Source organism: Oryx dammah, unplaced genomic scaffold (assembly GCF_014754425.2).
Source record: "Oryx dammah isolate SB20612 unplaced genomic scaffold, SCBI_Odam_1.1 HiC_scaffold_26, whole genome shotgun sequence".
Taxonomy (NCBI): Eukaryota; Metazoa; Chordata; class Mammalia; order Artiodactyla; family Bovidae; genus Oryx; species Oryx dammah.
The window spans coordinates 52,931,877-52,954,452 of NW_024070210.1; the positions used below are offsets into that span (position 1 = coordinate 52,931,877).

At 36.7% G+C, this 22,576-nt stretch overlaps 1 protein-coding gene across 2 annotated transcripts in view; it reads right to left on the reverse strand.

Moving 5' to 3' along the window:
* The window catches only part of RORA (RAR related orphan receptor A), a 111,398-nt gene continuing 88,822 nt past the window's right edge, over positions 1 to 22,576 (reverse strand). Inside the window, exons 5-11 of one of the 2 annotated variants that reach the window (XM_040226661.1) lie at positions 16,964 to 17,085; positions 15,241 to 15,373; positions 14,284 to 14,391; positions 12,677 to 12,787; positions 11,622 to 11,734; positions 9,732 to 9,892; positions 1 to 248 (exon numbers count right to left, since the gene is read on the reverse strand). In XM_040226661.1, the coding sequence (XP_040082595.1) occupies positions 212 to 248; positions 9,732 to 9,892; positions 11,622 to 11,734; positions 12,677 to 12,787; positions 14,284 to 14,391; positions 15,241 to 15,373; positions 16,964 to 17,085 (785 nt within the window). In that variant the 3' untranslated portion in view covers positions 1 to 211. Of the gene's footprint in view, positions 249 to 8,175; positions 9,893 to 11,621; positions 11,735 to 12,676; positions 12,788 to 14,283; positions 14,392 to 15,240; positions 15,374 to 16,963; positions 17,086 to 22,576 lie in introns of both variants that reach the window. The other variant, XR_005718702.1, reaches the window with a different exon arrangement.

The following is a 22,576-nucleotide window of genomic DNA, read 5'->3' on the forward strand; positions in this document are numbered from 1 at the left end:
ATCATTTTGACATTCTCCTTTAATGATTTCTAAAGCAAAGATGACAAAGTGTGGTGTGAGTTCAGGTTTTCTCCCCTCCTACATTCAGGGTAGATATCACCGATCAGTCATGGCACTCCTTTGAGAATCCTCATTTCTGCAATTCTGGCAGCTACTATCAATCAATAGATGTTTCCTCACAAGTTGAAATTTCCTTCTTTGCCTTTTCTGATCAAAGGGTAGCTCGATCCTTGTATATGTTTTGTTCCCTGCAAAATAGAGACAAATTATATTTTTTAAAGTACTACCTTATAGACCAGTGCTTCTCAAACGTTAATATGCAAACCAATCACCTGGAGATTTTGTGAAAATGCACATCCTGTTTTAGTAGGTCTGGGATGGTGCCTAGGTTTTTGCATTTCTGATAAGGTCAAGGTCATGAGTGATGCCAGTGCCGCAGGTCTATGGACCCACTTTGAGTAGCAAGGTTGTCCTACTCCATTCTATGGAAACAAGCTAGAAAACTGTACATGCAACTCAAGAACCAAAAAAAAGAAAGAAAAATGAGGCAAGTGTTCCATTAGAAGCTGAAATTTTATTATAGGATATCCGTACATAAAGCACATCTAAAATTGATGTGTTCAATGCACTTTTAATAAAGGTAATGTAATATTAAAGGTACAGTTTCTAAGTACAATATAACAACATTCATATTAGAATGAAAATCGGAGTATTTAAAAGACAACATTAAATCTCTCTTTTTTACAGCTTGTATTTACAAAATGAATCAAAATATTTTTTTTAAATTGAGGACTCAATAAAATAACAAACGGCTGGAAATAAGCAGACTACTGTAAGAGTGAATTGAAAAGAAAACCCAATGTCAGTGAAAAGTTGGATGATCCTCTAATAAAGATCATTAGCAAAGTTTTAGTACAATACTATTTTTTAGGATTCCCATAAATGGCTTGCATTTTTAGTGTGGCAGAAAAGGAGTTTTTACATACTGTACACAAAACAGACAGCGCATATTTATAGGTACAGTATTACTGTTTCTGAACTTGCATGTATATTTACAGAAGGCTGAGTTTGTTACTCACAGAGTTTTGTGAAATTTGTGTGCTTAATCCTCAAGACCTACACACAATTAGAATCAGCATTTCATGTGGTATTTGAAAATGTGGCTTTAAAACTTGGTTGTAGAAGAAAGTATTAACCATAACGCTTGGCATACTTTATAAATTTACCAAAACAACTCAGGAAAAAAGTTGGAATTGGGGCACACCTGTTGTCATTTAACAATTATCAAATGCTGACATGTGCTGGCCACTGTGCAGACACAAAGAGATACTATCTCTATCCTTAGGAACCTTAGGATACGAAATGGTGCCAAAAAAAAAAAAAAGTTTCAATCTCTTTCTAAGCAAAGCAATAAGGAATGAAATGATTTGTATTCAAAGATATTTCTCCCTAAACTGTAGCCAATTCATTTTAAAAGGTTAACTATTAGCATTAGCTCTCATTAACCACATGATTGCATTTATAATTAAGGTAACAGCAACTCTTCCATAAAAATGGAAAATGTCTAGAATTGTGGGTAAATATTCAGTGCATGGAAGCCAATAACCATGGCTTGAGAATTTATCACCTTCAATTACAAAAAGTGCAGTAAACAGAAACATTTGCTCTATATTTATAAATTGCTCAAAAATCTTTGCTAAAGATCTTACAAATTCAGTAATATTACAGAACAATTCTAATCAATATTTAATAAGGTTAACTACATCCTTAGTTAGATATTTGATATATGTGGATTTTTTTTTTAAGAAAGCTGATAGGTCTTGGGAGAACAGGTGAAAGAATTAACTAAGCTCATTATTAAATGACTTTTAAATGAAGGTCCTTCACTCAGTTCATGGAACTGGTTGAGGTCAAGTTAACACAGAACATCCCTTGTCAAAGCTGCTTTATGGCCCATGTTCTGCCATGATAGCGGATGTCTCTATACTTCTCATGGCTCAGGTAGGAGGGGAAAGGTTTATTCTGCCATCAAGCCAACAAGGATATTTTATATAAATGTGTATTATCTATTATAGGAGCTAAGTACACAACTCTGTCAGGTGCCAATAATAAGGTGCCTTAGTAAGAAAAAAAAATAATACTCCATTAAACTAGAGTGTTTCTTTAGGATCTTGAAGGCCTGGCAAATTATTTTTCAGCTTAGGAGATATGGTATAAAGCCAAGTAGCAAACATAAAGTAAATGCTAATACATTTTCATATATCCATATTTATAAACAAATTCACCCTATAGATGTCAAATATCCATACTAAGGAAGTAATTTTATCCTAATTAAATACACTCTAGAATAATTTATATCATGATATTATGTATTTAAAGAGAAAAGCATGTCCCAAATCCAGCACTCTGATACAGCTGCCAGTTGGGCACAGGTAGATATATATATATGTATATATATACAAATATATAGTTATACTCAGTGAAATTAACAAGACCCAAAGGTGGTATTGTCTAGGAATAAAAGGGTTTTTTTTTGTTGTTGTTCACAAAAGTAACTTATCTAGCACCACACATCAGAAAAACACAAAAATAGCACACTCTAGTTCTAAACAGCTATGTCTAAAATAGATTATATAGTAAAACCAGTATTATACAGCATATTGTGGATTTGATAAACAGATAAATATTTGCACTGAGTAGGCTGTTTATAATATAACATTTTCTTATCTATACAGAATGAAAGCCAAAAAGTTAACTGTATAGAGATGTGCAGAACAACATTAAATATTATGACTCAAAAGCAGGGATGAAGGTAAATTTGAAAGAAGAGTAAGAGAGAAAATGTTTACAGGCCATTACAAGTTCTTAAGTTAATAGTAAATAAGGAATCAATTGCTCAAGTTGAAGAAAGCAGTAAACAAGAGATTGCATTTACATGCAGATGTCTAAAATTTGTATTTTTTTAAGTCTATGCACAAAAGTCATTTGTTTTATTGCTTGACATTCAGTTATGGCTAGATTATTTAACCTATTTTTTTTTTTTTGTACTTTGGAAACAAGAATATTGTTAAAGGTGCCATAAAAATGGACAACATTGAAAACGGTTTGCAAATAAACCACCTAACACTGCAGTTCTTTATACATATTAAAAGCCTTGTCTGGGGTTTGTCGTATGTTAAATATATTTAAACTGGGAAAATATGTTGTTGCTTGAAGCCTCCCATTGGCCCAAACATCCAATACAAAAACACATCTCCACAAAAGGAGCAGGCAGACAATACAGGTACATTTAAAGAAGCAGCCAGCTAATGTCCTAATGTTTAAAAATTTACCACTGTTTTATATGAGATTTCAAACCATTGTGGCTAAGAAGAGAGTTTTAGATTCAGGAAGATGTGTACAGTACATACAGATTTGTATGTGTGTGAAATCATATTCACTATATTGCTCAAGAATTATCTGCATTTACATATGCAATCTGTTCAGTGATAACCAAGTTCGTAGGAATACTATTCATCCATGTTAAAGAAATATTGAGGAGAAAGGAATCACACACGAACACTGCAAAGAACTTAATTGCTCTTGGAGAACAACACAATGGCACACGCAGGATGTCAGAGCTAATAGGAAGCTATCTTTCATCAGTTCTTAGAAGGGAAAGAGAAAAAGGGGTGTGATGTTTGTTGTGGCAAACACTAAATGTCAACAGCAAATATGGATTTTCTAGGCATCTCCTTAAAATTCTCATATTCACCTTAACGCAAGACTCCATGTTATGTTGCATTGCTGAAAAGACATTGTTTCTATTTGGACTGAATATAGGGATAGTATCATTCATTTATAAATAAATAAATGACTGAATGTATTTATTGCTCTAAGTTCTGAGGGTCTGGTTAAACATGGAGATCCCCTCCATCTACAATATCTCCTTAGTATGAAGCCAGGCTTCCGGATTATTTTAAAAACTGTACTGAGAGCCTGACAAAAATGAGCTCACTTACACAAACAAACAAGCAAACAGACCCAGAAGTGAAACCAACTACTTTGTAAAGATAGTGCTTGCCAGCCTTATCTTAAGAATAAACAATAATAGGAAAGTCTCTTTCATCAAATCTGGTGGAACCTCTTTAATAATACTAGTGTTTTGGGAATACAATGAAGACGTGTATCAGACTGTTAGTAATAGATGATTTACTGTTGCAATTGCATTTATGGGCATACCCTGATCTATAGGATAAAGTTGTTTTAATGGGCTTCTGCTGTGTCATATCTTTAAGTAAGAACTGGGAACTAAATGGTATAATATGTATGTTAATAACTTCTGTGTGTACATGTATGTGTGTGTATAAACATATATATATATGTATATGGAGAGAGAGAGATTTATGCCAGTTTTCATAGTCTTTATCATCAAAACAAGGTGACGGTTTCTTTTTTTATCTAAACAACATGGAAAGTAATCCTAAATTTTGCTTTTCCATGGGGTAAGAAAATACGCAATGCTTCTTCTGAAAATGTACTCTAGGTGTGGAAGAATCAAAGCGAACAATTACACCGAGGTTCACTGAGGTTATGGAAAGTAACATGTTCAAATAATTACTTTCAAAATGTTTCAAAAACATAAAATGTTATCCTAAAAGCTGGCTCACGTTGCTGTTACATTGGTGGGTTTTGCTTCTCTTTATAGGCGTTTGCTCTTATATTAACTCAACAGATTACAAATGTGGAAGTAAAAGACAGTTAAAATCCCCTCAAAAGGAATTTTTTGTTTGTTTGTTTCTAGAGGAGAACACAGTGAAAATAGGAGTTACTTGCTGGTATTTGAAAAAAAAAAAATTTCATCTTTTACCTCTCTCACTGCACTGATAGGCAGGGCTCTTATCTCACGACTGCTTCTAAAAATTTTTATACATACTATATAGAATTTGAAATACCTTTTAATATATAATGATATAAATAAAATATATCAAGAATATTTTAATTATTAGAGAAATGGTGAGTGGAGTTTGTAGGACTGTACTTCGAATGATGCTCTTGGTTGCTTATGCCCTCTTAGTTTATCTTTTGAACATACTGGCATCCCTTTATACTGCTCTGGAAGTTATTCAATGTTTTTAAGCACATAAGACCAAAGAACATATACATTTTGAACAAAACAAAATGAACAATAGTGAGGTTTACACACACGCAGTTCTACACAGTTCACTTGTGCCTTGGAGGGATAGTATTATCATAATTATTAACAATACAAAACACAATTTTGTCCCAGTAGTACTGGCCACCCTGTTTTAAGAGTTTTAGAAGATCCCTGAGCACATTGTTTGTTTCTTATAACCCGAACTCCAAAATGATAGGGCTTCTATTATTGATATCAAGATGGATTGTCATTCACAGTAAGTCAATCGTAAGGTGCTTATTTACCCCTTTTTTTCCACCAATCAGCACAAAGAACTGTCAGAAAATAATTTATTATTATTATTATCTTCAAATAATAGCATTGGAAGGACACATGATTTAAACAATCAATGTTTGAAACAGTGGCTTTAGGATTATTATCTGGCTGCCTCTCAACAATAACAAGTGATTCAATCGACATTCCTTAGCCAAAAACAAAGGCAAAAAAAAAAAAAAAAGAAACAAAACCAAAAAAACTGTACAAATATGTAATTTTCCCTGAGGGATCAAAGTACACCTGGAAGTGCTCTATGTACATATTGCACTAGAGAGGAATGAAGAACATGTGCAAAAAAGCAACAATGAGAGAAGCTTACATCCTACTTAAACCTTTTCATTAAAGATTCTACTAGGTTGTTTTGCATTTTGGAATGTCGGAACACAAACAGCTATTCCTTAAGTCTAAAACTAAAAACACGTATTTCTACTATGGCACATTCAATGAAATAAAAAGTTCTCCAAAGACAGATAGACAAATTCCATCAAGAAAATAATACAAAGTTTGTTTGTTTGTATTTCTTTTTTTAGAAAATTACATTACTTTCTTTCTTTGTTTCACATTACAAAATCTTTTTTTTCTTTACACAAATCACATTTTATTGCAGGAATATTTCAAGTGCCATCAAATATTTATAGAAGGGTTAAAAAAATAGAAGTCTCTCTAAAGTGGTCCAGACAAGGCTTTGTATAGAATAAATCTTTTTTTTTTCCATCTTCTAGTTTTGATTTAAGTATTTTGAATACATTTTCTTTTCCATTGACACTTAGTAGCCTAGAAGCGGTCCGACACATACACATCATACATACAAAAACCATACACGCACACACACACACACACCCACTCCCTCCTCACCTGACCCTCAGCCCATCCCCATACACTCACAGAGATCTGAATATCCACACTATAAAGAACAACCAAACTTAGAAGCAGTGTCTTAAGTAATGTTTTCTTTAAGTTAGAAAGGGTGAATTAGGATGCTGAAGACTTAAAAAAAAACCACACCTTTAAAGCAAATTAGGATGCTGAACACTTAAAAAAAAATCCATAGCTTTAACCACAATTTGCACTTTTCATCTGCACTTTTGATTTCATTGTGACCAAGGCCAGTTTCTTCACAACAGAATGCAACCATTTGGACACCACTGTAACCAAAGGTGTTCAGGCTTTGTGCAAAAGCCTTATTTACCATACGTTTAAAAATTGTATAAGAGGCATTATAGCAGTCAGGATAACAATGATGCGATTCCAATCTTTAAAAGACTATTGGACATTTAAGTTTAGGCAATTTTAATTACAAGAACGATTAAGAATAATTGTTCTATATCAGCAAGTATTTTGTGTCATCACACAGGTATTTCTGTAATAAGGAAGAAAATAAAAATGCAAAGTTTTTCACATCCTTCTCTGCACTTCGTATTTTTTCAACAAAAATTGTTTAACTTCAGATCCCAACTTCAATCCGTATAATAGTTGTTCCCTCATTTCACCGAGCGCGCCTCTACTACTCTGTTCCTACACTGTCGATGTACTTCGTCTTAAAGTCCACACCCTGTTTTTCTTTCACAAAGACCTAGTAGCAGCATCATGTCAATGTATCTTGGTTTACTCCAAAAGCAATGTCACCATGGAGTGACTTACTGAGATTAGAGCATCTTTTTTTTTGCATTAGGTACATGCAAAATCCTTTCTGGGAAAAGAAATTTATGTCCAACATTGTATTCTCTCTCACCCTCAGAGAAGTCCAATTAGCTCTCATCATTTCACAAATGGACACTGGAATTAGGTTTAGTTGCTCTTTAATGCGCTAGCACCTGAGGCTGGTCATATTCAGAAAGCTTTGGTTAAAAAGAAGTTAATAGACTTTAATAAAATCATCCCCAAATTTAGTGAATCAAAATGACAAAAAAGCAAAAACAAACCCCAACCAAAATAAAACACACCATTTCTTCCCAAAAGGAGAAACAACAGGGGGGAAAAAAAGGATGAATAAATAACTGAACTAAAGTTGGTACTCTATTCAGAGTATAAATACTATTGATTTTTCAAGGAACTATGTTTAAATTAAAAATTTGATTTAACCCTTCTTGCCCAAATATAAATACTATATGCTGATAGTTACCTCTCTATATAAAGTCACATAAAGTTTTATATGCTTGTAAGAAATTTAAGTAAATACTATTCTCATCTTCTACTTATGCTTAAACCCTTACTGTATTTTTGAAAAAAAAACTTTAAAAAAAGATGTTATTTAGGCTTCATACACACTTCTGTGTGAATAGTTCCTTCCCCTTTTCCAAGTCCCTCAGGAAACAAGTCAGAAAGTCAGTGGAGTTAAAAACAGAGTGGAGGGCTCTGGGTGACCCAGCAGGAGTTGAATTCCTGCAGAAGATTGGAGGATGGGGGAAGAAACCCTGGTGGCAGAGGAGATCCTTTCTTCCCTGTAAAAAGGTCCTAGGAAATGCTCACCTTTACACTATGGGAAGATGTTCTCTCTTCTCTATAGACATGGTCTTTGATATCAGGCCAGAGGTTTGAATCCCACTCCAAGTGTGACTAAAATCATCTAAACGCCTATATTCCCAAAGGTCACTTATTTTAGAATATGCACACTTGTCTTATCAGACTGTTTCTTTCCCCTTTCCCCCCTACTGGGAATTATGTAAAAAACAAAAGACACACATATACACAAAATTAAACAAAAACAACTCAATATTTCTCACCTGAATACAAAAGCCAAACTGTCTTCTAAAGATTTAATAAAATAAATTACAGTCCACAGTTTTCTAGTGAAGATAAATACAAAAGAAAATGTTTGCAGCTTGCATCGACTTCACTTTAAAGACTTAACAATAGTTAACATTTAAATAAGAGAAACTGGTTCAACATCGTATGTTTCCTTTGCCCTCCTGTCCATTGGCTGTGAAATATGGAGAAGAGTGTTCTAGAATGACACCATGGAGAGGCAGTTAGTCTAGAAACCATTCACTCTGAAAGTCTCAGGGTTCCTAGATGATACCAAGAACATAAACATTCACGAAGTAAATGCTTCATGTCTTCACACATGGGGAGTGTGCGTTTGCTCCAGACAAAAATCTTTGGGTCCTTCTTCTACTAAAAGCTAGATTCTGATAAATATTCTGGTTACTGATCTGTTCTTAAAGCCTAAGAATTCCAAGTTGAGACTGAGTCTACTCAACTGTGTGAAATGAGCACCCCCCCACTCCCCAATCTCCATGAGGTGGCATGCTCAAAAGCTTTGGAAAAATACTGTGCATGAGGGCGTAAATCCACCCCAATCAATCACTCAACTTTGTATGAAGCATAAACACATCTATCCTTAAACTTATCCAAAAAGCAAAGTACAATTTAGGGAGAGTTCTGTGTCTAATTCCAAATTCACATGTAAAAAAAAAAAAAAAAATTAATCCAACAGCATGATTTCTAGATATGACCAGCCAGTCTTTTAAAAATATTTGTGTAAACAGCAGCATAAATACCTCCCGACGTACCTTCCAAGCCTTCTCAGTTAAACCTGTGTTTCTGGTGCACATGCGACACGACAGTGAACACGCTAGCATTTAATTTAAAGAAAAAAGGTGCAAAATGAAAGTGCCTTATCAATTCAACAGGAAAAGCTACTCCAGTAACTACATTTTATATTAATTAAAACAATATATAAACAATATCTCTTTTTAGCTATATATAGTCTTCATGCCCATTTACCCTGTAATATATTATAATGCTATTGTTGCTAGTGCCATGGACCCTTTTCGTGCCGTCCTGCTGACTGGCAATAATCGGTGAAAAAAATAAAAACTTCCTTCATGAGACAAAGAGCAAGTTGTGCAAAGTAATGCTGCAACCTCCGCTATGCACACCAGTCACCGATTAGTGCTGGACCCTCTGTGGTTACCGACAGATGGGTGACTCTGTAGAAAGTCTGTGGGCAGTGAGCTACAAGAAAAGGACATCTTCCAACTTTAGTACCCGCCTTCTGTTGTAAACAGAGGTCAACGATCAAGAAGTCGAGACAGAAAAAGGGTCCATATCTGTAGGCATAATGGAAATCATATGCATGAGAAAACCAAGTTCAACTTTTATTTGTTTTCATTGTTTCCCCTCCTTTGCCTGACCCCGATCACCAAAGAATGTGCAGTGTGTTGGCGCTCCAGGTCTGTGCAGGGCCATATAAAGTGTCTCGGTTAATTGATTTGTTTGTTTGCTTTTCATTGTTTGGACTTCAGACATTCTAGAAGTGCTTAGGTGATACATTTACCCATCAATCTGCATGGCTGGCTCAAATTCTGAAGTGAACAACTCCTTGTATAATGGAGGAAAATGAAGTCGCACAATGTCTGGGTATATTGCTTTAAACGCCATTAGCTTTTCTGTATGCCGTCCACATAAGGCTCTTAATGTAGACACCTTGCATATTAACTGTAAGTGGAAGAAAGGACATGGGGTCAGGAGAGAAGAAATGCAAGAATCAAAAATCAGGGAATCTGGACGATCGTCACAACACCGTTTACAATGATGAAACACACTTGATACAGCTTACACATCTAGTAATAGAGAGACGGTAAAAATAAATGATATAGAATACCAGGTATATGTTACATATGATTTTGAAGACAAACATTGTCTTCAATAATCTGTAACCCGGAAAGATGTTCATAAGTAAAAGAACTCAAGTCTCTTACTCCCTCCTCCAACATGCTTTCTGCTCTATCACCCTGAACCCTGCCTTTTACCACTGGGGAAAAGGAAGAGATGTGGTGGCAGACAACAGAGAAGGGGGCAAAGGGGTAGCCACGGGTAGATAAAGTCACTGCTACTGCAGGCAAAGCCACCTGTTACATATTTTATGCAAAAGGAATACTATCTAACTCCAACGACAACAAGTTTCTTCTCTAGAAAGAGCTCTGCCTAGAACAAAGCAATTCTGGGTCTGAGCAAAAGGCCCTGGTTTGGGAAAAAAAAAAAAAGTTAACAGGACTGGTGGAGTCTCAGCATTGACTATTTACCTGCTGAGGACAGCAGCATGACTTCCACAAATGCTTTTTAAACTCTAAAGCACAATACTGCACAGAATATTCAACTCAGAACAATCCTAAGAAATGTTTCACCAGAGCATCCGTCTTGACCATGTGTTATGCATTAGGTGCTCTCTGTAATCAAAGACCCTAATGGTGTCCTGACCTTGGGGCAAGAAGATGGAGACAAGGTCTTCTTCCATTTCCCATTCCTGCCTCAGTGTCTCATTTAATAGATGCAAAATCAAAACCAAACTGCAATTAACCCCCAACTTCTTTCTGACCTTGCCTCGCTATCAGGAGAAAAGAATGAAAGTAAACAGGAAGAAAACCCCAAACCTTTCAAATCATCATCTGGAACAATAAAACAAGTAAAATAATCCAAGAAAAACAGGGCTGATTTTTCTAAGACTAAATACATATTACTAGCACTAGCACCGAAGGATATTAGCCTATTTTAAATTACCATCCTAATTATATCTTTACTGTGAAAGATAATAAGCACAAAAGAAATCTTATGTTTTGTATACAGGATAGTAATGAGAAACTGATGAAGAAAATACAAAAGTCATTTATTGTTGACTATTAATGAATTTAATGGAAATAGAACTAAAATTAAAATAGATGGTTACTCTGGATGCTTTAGTCCTTCAGCACTTCCTTCTTCTAAATTCCAAGATTTAAATTCTAAGTTCTCTAGTTTATATCAGTATGGGACATTAACTCTGCTTTTTGCTCAGCTCTAATGGAATAGGGTAAAGTGAAGTGAAGTTGCTCAGTCGTGTCTGACTCTTTGTGACCCGTGGACTAGCCCACCAATCTCCTCCGTCCATGGGATTCTCCAGGCAAGAATCCTGGAGTAGGTTGCGGTGGTTTCAGAATGATTAATACTTAAAAAAAAAATTCTATCATTGCTCCATTATTCCAGGACACTTTATAACCAATGATAATAAATAGAACTTAACCTGAATTTTGGCACAAGAGAATTTTCTGAAATGGAGCTACTTTTCTTTTCAGTAGCTTGTCGCTTACTGAGAATTCTTGGGTCTGGTGGGATGACTTACAAACATGATTGGTGTGAACGTTGGCAAGGGATAAGTCAGCTGTGTCAGTTGGAAACCTTTAGCTCTCACCTTTGTTAGTATTCCATCTTCTCGGTGATTCTTCTGTAGGACATGTTGAAGAGCTAGCTGAATTTTCTGTTGCAGCTTTTCAATTTTTACCTTTTCCTGCAGCCATGAGCGATCTAAATGTGAAAAACCAGACTCCTTAGACTTCCAACATGGTGTCAGAACACCCAATTCCTCCTGACTCTTAGATATAGATTATTACACCACAATACAGAGTCAGGGACTATTAGGCCACCTTCACCCCTCATTCAAAATTTGCTCCTAAAGAAGAAGAAAACTAATCTATGACACAAAACAGAATGCTAAGCCTTTCCATTTTTACTGACATCTGAAGGAAAGGAGGGTCCTCCTCTTCCAAAAAGATAGTCATTTAAATCTAAAACCATGCTCAAACAAGTGCAAATGAAACCACCACAGCCCCCCAACACTTTCTAAAAGTTACGTTTCTGAATGAAATACTCATATCAATTCTCCTAGCCATTACAAAAAATATGAAAATTGTCTTATGAGTACAAGGCAACTAAAATTGTCAAGAGAATGCCAAATTAATTAAGGGTTGTTAGTTTAGGATAGAGTCTTTATGACTAAGAATTCCAAAAAGAAGATAGCAAATTTTCAGAAGTGATTATCACCAAGAGGCAGTACTGGTTAAAAATAGAGATTAAATTTAGATAAACTTGTGGACGACCTCCAAATGGACTTTAAGAAAAAGGAGAAGGTTTTAAACACCACGTTATCTTGGAGATTGGTGTTAAGGAGGGCAAGCCTACTCTACCACAGCATTTCTCTTGTTATCAGGAGGTTAATTGTAGACAGGGTTTTATTCAATTCTCATCTCTTAAGAGTTTATCAGAATAGCATGAGGTCTTCTTAAAATAGGACATGTATAAATGTGTGTAGCAGAGGGATTGTTACCTGAAAAACTGAAAATTAGATTTTAACGAGGATGGCAGTCTCTCTTGGTATCCCCCTGAATATCCTATAGTCATTCTAAGTTGTGTACTTGTAAAAATTCTTTACTTGGACACTTTAAAAACCATTGTATTTGGTTATCTTACCTGCTGACATCAGGACAAATGCAGAAAATAATGCAATTTCATCTTCAGTCAGGTGCATAGAACATAAACTCTTTCCAAATTCAAATACAAAGCTAATAAAGTCTTCACAACCTGCCAAAATTAAAGACAGATTAGGATTTTAGTTATTATCCTAGGGAAAAAAAGATGGAAAAAAGTGAAGATAGATCTACAAGTTGAAGATCAGAGAGAATACCAATAACATTTCTTGTAGTTTAATACTTTCAAACCTTAAAAGAAAAAATCAGTTTGGCCACCATCACAGTTACTACCAATATCATCATTTACAATGAGAGGGAATTTTTTAAAATATTGTAATTTAAGATATATACATGTATTCTTTTATTGATCACACCACATGGCACATGGGATCTCAGTTCCCTGACCACGGATTTAATCAGTATCCCCTGCAGAGGAAGCACAGAGTGTTAACGACTGGATTGCGAGGGAAGTACCATTGACAGTGAGCTGTTATTAGGTGATCACTACGTCAGGTGCTGCTCTGAGAGGACCCTCTGGGCATTCTATCGATACTACAACAGCCCTATGAAGAAAGTAGTATTGTTACTACCCCCACTGTAAAGGCGAGGAAACAAACTTGGGAAGAAAAGGAATGTACCCAAGATTCCACAGGGAGGAAGTAACAGCTTGAGATTCAAAGCTAGATGCCTAACTTCAGAGCCCACACTCTTAACCAACAGAGTCTAACAGCTATAGTCTGAAATGCTAATTTCACTCATTTTTTGTTTTCCTTAAAACAAACAAGCGTGTTAAAACAACACGCTTAAAAATGAAAACAAATGACACTTTATGGTAGTAAAGCCATTATAATTATTATAGAACTGAAAACATAGAATATGAAAGTCCCATAAAAAAATCCACCCCCCAAAATTGGTTAAGTTTGGTGTTTGTTCTTTCAGATTTCCATATTATGTGCATATAGTTAAATGTCAATGGGCTATTCTCAAGTATATATATATATACCTCTCAAATATATATTCTCAAGTATATATGCCATTTAATTGTTTTTGAAATCATTTAACAACACATCTTGGATACTATCCCAACCTTAATAACTTTATCTCACTTTATTTATAGACATCTAAAATAATTTATTTCTAAGGTATATGCCACAGTTTCACTTAACTATACTCTCTTTCTTTGGTATCTCATTAACATTGTTATTTGAGAGGTATGGAAGGGCAGACTTTTAGGTCTTTGCTTGATTTTATGTAGCAAATCATATCTTCCAGTTTACTGAATAAACATATCCCCTGCAAACCTGGTTCTTAAAATCTGGAAGGGAACTGGAAGAATATACAACATAAATTTCTTTGATGACCAAATAGATAAAATGAAACTCTAGACCTTTACATGTCATATGGACACAAAGCATTTGAGCTGTGTAAATTTTCTATGGTAATTAATCAGAAAGTATTATTAACACAGGTATGCATTAGTGTATAACATCCTTTAACTCTTATATCCAAAAAACTCCACGATTTCCATTTTGTTCAAGAGCTATCACCCAACTCCCATCTTTTCCCCTAGCCCTGATTTGAAGACCAAGCGCCCAGAGGTTTTCTTACCTAAGGATTTGAAGACATCGGGGCTAGCATATTTCCCATCGAAGTACACGGTATTGTTCTGAGAGTCAAAGGCACGGCACATTCTGATAAATACCACCTCTAGAGAACCTGAGCAAAGGCAGAAATGGAATGGGTTATTCTGTCTTGGTGAGTTGATTTTGACCTTAGAGACTCCCCTTCTGAGTCAACGGCCGGGCTTAGCCCATGGGCACTCAGTCATCTTATCTCTTTATTTAAAAGGGCAGAGTTCACTAGGGTAATTAAAGACTTCTGCCTAAGCTAAGGCCTGTAGTTCTTAAGACAGATTGTGTCCTGCAAAAATACAGTCTTGGAGTTGCTAGAAACACGTGTGCGTGCGTGCTCAGTTGTGTCTGACTCTTTGCAACCCCATGGACTGCAGCCCTCCAGGCTCCTCTGTCCATGGAATGTTTCAGGCAAGAATACTGGAACAGGTTGTCATTTTCATACTCCAGGGGATCTTCCTGACCCAGGAATGGAACCAGCAGTCGCTGGTTCTCCTATACTGACATGCAGATTCTTTATCATTGAGCCACCTGGGAAGCCCAGAAACACATAGAGTCCTGTTATTAAAACAAACAAGCAAAAAGCCAGGGATATCTCTCTGAATTCCATAAACAGCCATCTTCCTAACAAATAATCAAAACATCCTGAGGACCTGGGGCACAGAAACAAAACACAGGTAATGGTTAGGACTGGAGAATGCAGGTGTCTTTCAAATTAATCTTTTCACAGAGAGAAGAAGCAAAATGGAGAGAATGTTTCCTTCAAATAACTCAAACATTAAAAAAAAAATTCCTTAGTTTCTGCAAGTGAAACCTGAGCTATTATCATTTGGAGAAAAACTGTTCCCGACACCTTCCTTACCAAGCATTTCTTTAACAAGCTGGTGAAAGCAGGTTAGGAAGAAATCTCAAAATTCACTTGCAAAGCACATACCTGCTTTGAGAAGCACAATTTGATCGTTTTGACATAGTTCCATAAATCCATCAATGCGTTTGGCAAACTCCACCACGTACTGTATAGCTTCTGTAATTTTGATGGCACACAATTGCCACATCACCTCCCGCTGCTGTTGAAGAGGGAAATACATTAACATCCACAGTTACCCATATCTTTGACTCAGTTTTTTTAAGTTTTCCTATCGTGTACAATCTTTCTTTGGAAATAGATTCCCATAAGCTAGAGGATTTAAGAATAAACAGTTGGCCAGTTACTTGGGTTACAATGATTGCTTCCAAGTTCTTTCTTGTCTCCTTCAATTCCTCTTCTTGCCGTTTTGTTAGCAAAGGGCAGGGGGGAGATGTTATGGGCATATATGCAGCAGAAGATGAAAACCTGTGTGAGGAAAGTCAAGCATGCCGCTGCTTTAACCCTGGGCCACAGAGAGAGGGAAGGTAGAATCTCCTTTTAAGCAATTACTTGGCCTCGGGGAATTTCATACCACTTTACTTCAGGAAGAGAAGAAAGGGGAGTCAGTTACATTTCCTGTGCGCCTGCTATGAGCTGGGTGCTTTCTGACATCCTTGTCTCATTTCACTTTCACAAGAACGTTCTTTCATTTGCCATAAATGAACACAAACACTCAAAGAGGTTTCACAGCTAGGAGGTACTGGAGCTGGGATTTAAACCCCAGCATTTCTGGCTTGGAATCCTATTTTGCACACCTTGTGGTTGTGTAATGCTTTCCTGCTTCCCATTGTAACTGTGGCTGCTCGTGTTACCTCAAAGGCAAACAAGGTGATGTGCTGCTATTTCCCAACCTGTCATGCTTAATGCCTTTTTATATAGCCACTCTCCAATTTAGTTACAGGCTAACCTGGGTCCGTCTTGCTGCTCACTTACTTTCCCAATCGTAGTTTAAGGCTGTTTCCACCAATATAAGAAGTTGGGAGAAATACTGAATTAGGAGCCAGGGCTCATGGTCTAGTCCTGATGTTTTCAATCTCCAGCCATATGCTACGGGATGTTAGTTTCCTTGTACGTTAGATGAAGAGGAGGATTAACCTCAATAATCTCCACGGTACTTCCTAAGCCAGCATTTCCATGATTTGGAGGGGAAATCGAAGCATTTTCTTTTACTAAGGGCAGAATGGATAATTAAATGTCCCCCTTCTCCAGCCCTGCCCTCCCATTTAAGTAATCTGGTGAGCAGTGTGTTTTATAGAAATAGATGAGTAGCAGCAGCTCTGCTTGTCAGTCTCATATTGCTAGATTCAGACTGGAGTTAGGATCATAGCTTCCACATCTTTTTTTTTTAAACACATATTCTCTAAACTCCTTTTTAACCTCTGAAACCATGAGGCTAAGATTATTTTACATTGACTTCCAGACCATGAAATCTCCCATTGTGATATTGGGAAAAATCCCAACTCATTGAGGCTTTTGGAAGCAGCTTAATCTAGCCCCCTGTAGATAAATGATGGGACAAACATGTACAGTTATCAGAACAACAGAATCTCTGTGCTATTTCTGAAATTTTGCACAGTGACATTTCAGTAAGGTGACAAAGCCCCAGGAACATAATCAGCTCTGGAAGAAAGATTATTAAATAGAAATCTGGTATCTGATGAAAGACATTCATTTTTTGGTCTGTTTGTATTCAAATCTTTTACATTTCCCAGTGTTGCCTCAATCTTAGGTAAAACTGTTCAGAGTCTACCTTGTTTTGATAATTCTCAATCTCCTCCTGCAGAAAAGTCTGCCACGTTATCTGCTGGAGCTCTTCTCTCAAGTATTGGCAAGTTTCCAGATGTGATTTAGATATATTCTGTGCAAGGTGTTCTAAGGTGGAAAACAAGAGATCACAACATGAAAAGCCATTCTTCTTTGGATAATCAGTGTTTTCCCTACTCAATTATTCAATTTAAAAGGTAACAAGTATAAAGCAACAGGCTGAACCAGGTTTAAGTAAGTAATGAAACCATATTTAAGTAAGTAATCTGGAACTATTTTGTGTTTTAGAGCAGGAGGAAGGACAGGCAAAGCCAACATTTAACAATAAGACTGCATGCCTTCAAAGACCCTGCTAATCTTGACTTTCTGTGCCTTTACACTAGTGTCTGGGAATAAGCAAATATCGACCTAGACAAGTTGTGAAAAATGACTGACACAATCTCTACTTGGCATTTTTATGAAGACACATCTGCCACATACATTTATGGGGAGGGACTACTCTTGAAAAATTAGGAAATGGTATTTTGTATGACGACAATTATGTGTGGTGTTTGTTTTTCCTGCAAAATTCAGAACAAGCATTGCTGAAAGCCTGCCCAGTCGTTATATATAGTGTGGTGGTTAAGAGCTGGACTTTGCAGCCAGATTGACTGGGTTGGAATCTCAGCTCTGCTATTTAGTAGTTCTGTGACCTTAGGTAAGTTACTTAACCTCTCTGTGCTTCAGTCTCCTGATCTGTAAAATGAGAAAAATAGTACCTATTTTATAGGGCTTCTGTGAGAATTAAATGAGTTGAGCACTCAGAACAGAGAGGATAACAAAGCATGTGTTACATAAAACATTTGTTCTCATACTGAAGTGTAAGGATTTTGGAGATATTAAAGAAATAGAAGCCAAATAAGTTTCTCAAGGAACTTATAATCTGGTTAACATGTACAGACACACGGAAAGGACAATTCAAGACATTAGACAGCATAAGGTTGAATCATATCAGAAGAGGAAGAAAAACAAAGGCAATAGGTGCTATCAGGGAAGGGAGAGATGAGGAAAATTAGGCAATGCTTCTTGGCAGAAGAGGAACATTTGGACTGGATCTTGAAGAATGGGGAGGGTTTGGTAGGCAGAGGCCAGTGGTGTGAGGCAGTGGGCCTCTTCCACATTCGGGATGGTAATTGAAAGAACAAATACGGCATTTGTAGGAGATAGGAAGATGTGATAAAGTGATGATTCAAAACGGGAATATTGGTAGGTAAGAGTCCAAATCCTGAAGGATCTGAATGTGGAGACTGAGAGTATGGACTTGACTGACAAAATGAGTCAGTGGGATTCTCAAGGGGGAGCTGACATAATGAACATTGTACTTGGGGAAACAGAACATGTAGTTCTGCCATTGGTGGACTGAAGGGTGGAGAGGTTGGAGGACCAATTAGAAGGCTGCTGAAATCTAGATGTAAGGGACTAACAGCTTGAAATAAGTTGCTAATAATTGTTACAGAAGGCAAGGACAATTAAAGAAGTATTTTAAGGAAATTGTCTGGTGGCCCAGTGGTTGGGATTCCAGGCTTCCACTGCAGCAGGTGTGGATTCAATCCCTGGTTGGGGAACTAAGATCCTGCAAGCTGTGGATGTGGCTAAAAAAAGTATTCTAAAGAAAAATGGATAAGATTCCAAGAATACAAAATCATACTCCAAAGTGATCCCCTTCTTGCATCTTGAATATAGAATAAGAAAGTTATTTAAAACAATGGTGTCGAGTGCAAACTTAGGAACATTAATAAGACTATTTATTTAGAAGTTTGTTACTGCTTTCTTCAAACAGAATCAAATTTGTTTGTGTGAAAACAGAGCCAGGATCACATAAATGAAGCTTGAAACTAGAATCTCCTTAGAGAAAGTGAAACACAGTAAACTCAACAACCCTACTTGGCAACATACAGATGTGAAAACAACATAAGTAAACATCATAAACAATAAAACATAGATGAAAGGAAAAAATACAGGAAAGAGGGACAGAAACTGAGAGAGAGAAAGTGGGAGAAACCAGTCAATTATTTGTCTTAGAATCAGTGATGCTTGTGAAGAGAAGTGGGGAGTAAAGACAAAAATAATGGGGAAGCATAAACAAGAAAATAAATGTATAAACAGTAAACCAGTTTTTATAAATATGGGGGGGGGGAATGATGTAGATGAAGGGTTCACAGGGAAGCTGGGAGAATCCTGGAAGGGGAAGGATGGGAAGAGCTCTCGGTATTATCTTCCAGATCCTGTTTTTCTCTAGTTAACATGGTCAAGCATCTTCTTGTTTCATTTCATCCTAAAAATTGTCGCCCGTACCTGTTTGAGCCAGCTTTTAGAAGCAATAACAAATGATGCAATGTTCCATGACCAGCAGAGGGCAGTGGCTGCATTCTCACCAGCTGCCTTTGATCAAAATTCATACTTGATTTGCAAGTGTAAGATTTTAGACACTTTCCTATTTTTAAGTCTCCATTTCAGCAGAGAAGAAAATGCTCAGATGGAGTAAAAGCTAAGGAGTTAGTGCAGTCTCTCAGACAAACAGTCTGGTATAGTGAAATACCCTGGAACTAAGAGTTAGGAGACCTGTTTTCTGGTCTGAGCTCAGTTGGGTAACTCATTTTGTGACAAGCGAATCAGCTCACTTCCTCAACCATGACCATGCATCAGTAGAGCCAAGGTCTAGATTCTTCAGATAGAAAATCCTGTCTTCTAAGTCACAGATTTTCATAGTGGGATGGAACTTTAGATATTATCTGGTCTAAATTCTCCTCACTTTGTAGGTAATAACATTAACAATGATGATAAATTTGACACTGAGGTAGAGTTTACTATGTGCTATGCTCACAAATAGATACACACATACACATACACAGTCTCTCACACACACACACATATTTTGTCCTTAGTCTTTATGACAATTCTAGGGGGAAAGATACTAATGACAATTGTACAAATTATCCCCATTTTACAGATGAAAAAACCAAGCCACAGTGAGGTTAAGTGACTTTTCAAGGTGTCATAGCTGTCAAGTGGACAGTGATTCAAATATATACAAAAGCTCCAGAATCTATGCTCTGAATCTTTATATTCCATGGGTGGGGAGATTGCAGCTTACAGAGGTAACGTGACTTATACTAGGTTGTACAACCTGCAGCAAAGCTAGAATCACCCATATAAGCTGACTTCTTGTCTCATGCTTTGTCCAACATTCAGTTGTCTCTCATAGGTTTTAGTAATTATAGTAACAACTGCAATTAGCTGTTTTATTTTTAATTTCTTTTTTTTTTTTGCTACAACACTTGGCTTGCTGGATCCTGGCTCCCTAGGCAGATTTGTTTGTGTGAAAACAGAGCCAGGATCACCTAAATGAAACTTGAAACTAGATCCCCTAACCAGGGATGGAACCAAGGACCCATGGCAGTGAAAGCACCACGTCCTAACCACTGGCATGCCAGTGAATTTCCGAGTCAACTTTCTAAGAAAATGAACGTAGATTGTTTATCTGGAGTATGTAACTCAGGTACTAAGTGTATTGGGTGGGCCAAAAAGTTTGTTTGGGCTTTTCCCTAAGATGTTACAGAAAAACCCCAACAAACTTTTTGGCCCATCCAATACATAAAGGGCAAAATTTCACAGCCAGAAAGTCAGATATATTTCACTAAAAGTAATGGAGTGTAGATACTATTATGGAAAGAGTTGATCTTGGATATGTTAATTTATAATTTATTTTCCAGTTGCACAAGTGGTTTCATTTGTTTCAAATCTAATGACAAAATTTAGCCTAAAATGAAGTTTTTAGTTAAAGAGCAGGGACTTAAACCCTAAAGGAAATGTCAGGGAATTTCGGAGAGCTTTACAGAAGCATTAGCAAAGTCTTTGACCACTTTTAAGCCACTCTTAACCCCTCAAACTATTTTACACACGTAAATGGGACAGAAAATCAGAGCCCCATTACATCCTTTTTCCAGATAAATTCTTGTTTAGTTTTGGGTTTGCGGAAAATCCTGATGATGACTTAATTTTATTCATTGTGGAAAATGCTACAATACATGTGAACAATCCCTAGTTTAGGAGAAAGTGGAGAATGGATGAAAGCACAGGGCTCCCAGGCTCACTGGGAGGTGACAGCTGTGGCAGAGGAAAGAGCTTGGTCAGGGAAGAGGGGCTGGGGAAACTGAGTGCACTTTCAGCCCGAGTGCCATGTTCAGGGGCCACAGACAGGCCAAGCTGTGTGGGTTACCTCCGGGCTGAACATCCGACAAGCAAACAGGAGAGAGTCACTCGTTATTTATCATAAGGTGGAAGCACACCTAAAGTGAGTCAGGTCATCTTTCATGATATCATGTCAGCTTTCAATCAAATCCTTATTCATTTCTGAAAATTTTACTTTCATTACAGCTCTGCTTAAGGTTCAGCCAACCAAGATCTCATGGCAAAAACGGAAGGTTTTTGTTCTAGTTCAAGAAAAAAAAAAATCAAACCCACCTCTGCTCAGCTTGGCTTCTAGTTCAGAGGTTTCTCTGTTAATCAAAAGAGCTGTGCTACACCTTTAATGCTGTGCAGTGGTTAAAGACCAGGCTTAAAATGTCCCTGCTCTTGAGGATTTAAATTTAGACCCATAAAAAGGTGCTTGTGTAAAAACCGTAAAGAACATTCAATTTGTTATATTTGGAGAAAGATTTTACTGGAAATATAAATTTCACTTAAAAACTGTTTTGTGGGGTACAGAGGTAGAAGAAACCATCTAAAGAACACAACCGTTATTTCTGTGAACCAAGGACATCTGTGCTCAAGTCAGAACCTGCTGGTTCTTTTCCAGGTGAAGTCTTCCTTCTCTCCTGGTCTTAACTTAGTCACCCCCACAGCAACTAATTGAAATATCCCAGAGGATTATAACCTTGTATGAGGAACCACGGGGTGAAACAGACCAAATTTCCAAACAGCAAAGGCCCTTATCAAAGTTTCTCTAATAATAGTGCTGTACTTAAAAATCGATTAAATATAACAGAGGATGTTATAACATGACTCCCTTGAAATGAAAAGCTTTCCATTGTCTGTGCTAACATTTCTAGGTCACATCTCCCAAGAAGCACCAATGTCACAGGAATGAGGAAATGACAGGTTTCTTTTTTTTTTTTTGCATGGTGAGTCTTCTATGAAATACATCGGTTTTGTCATTAATATCCATCACCAAAATTTTGGAAAGTAAAGAAGCCAATTTCCCTCTAATGTTTATAGACTACATCACAGTTGCAAAGGTGAGATGCATACAGGGACTGGGAAGTGATATAAATGCCGAGTGGGATGGACCCATTGATAGGCAGGAGGCCTTGACTAGTACCAGTTGGTTGTTGACATCTACAAATACTGATTCACTGTTATTAGATCATTTTCCTCCCTCCCACAAGAAACTGAAAATCTGAACTTTCAGATGGAACCCTCCAGGTTTAAATTTTTAGCAACTAATTCAAAAATTGTAAAGCTCTGCATTGGTTAAAAAACCATGTCTATGGGCCAGGTTAAGTTGGTGGGTTGCCATTTTTATAACTTTCAGTATAAATCAATACTTAGAATGTAATGA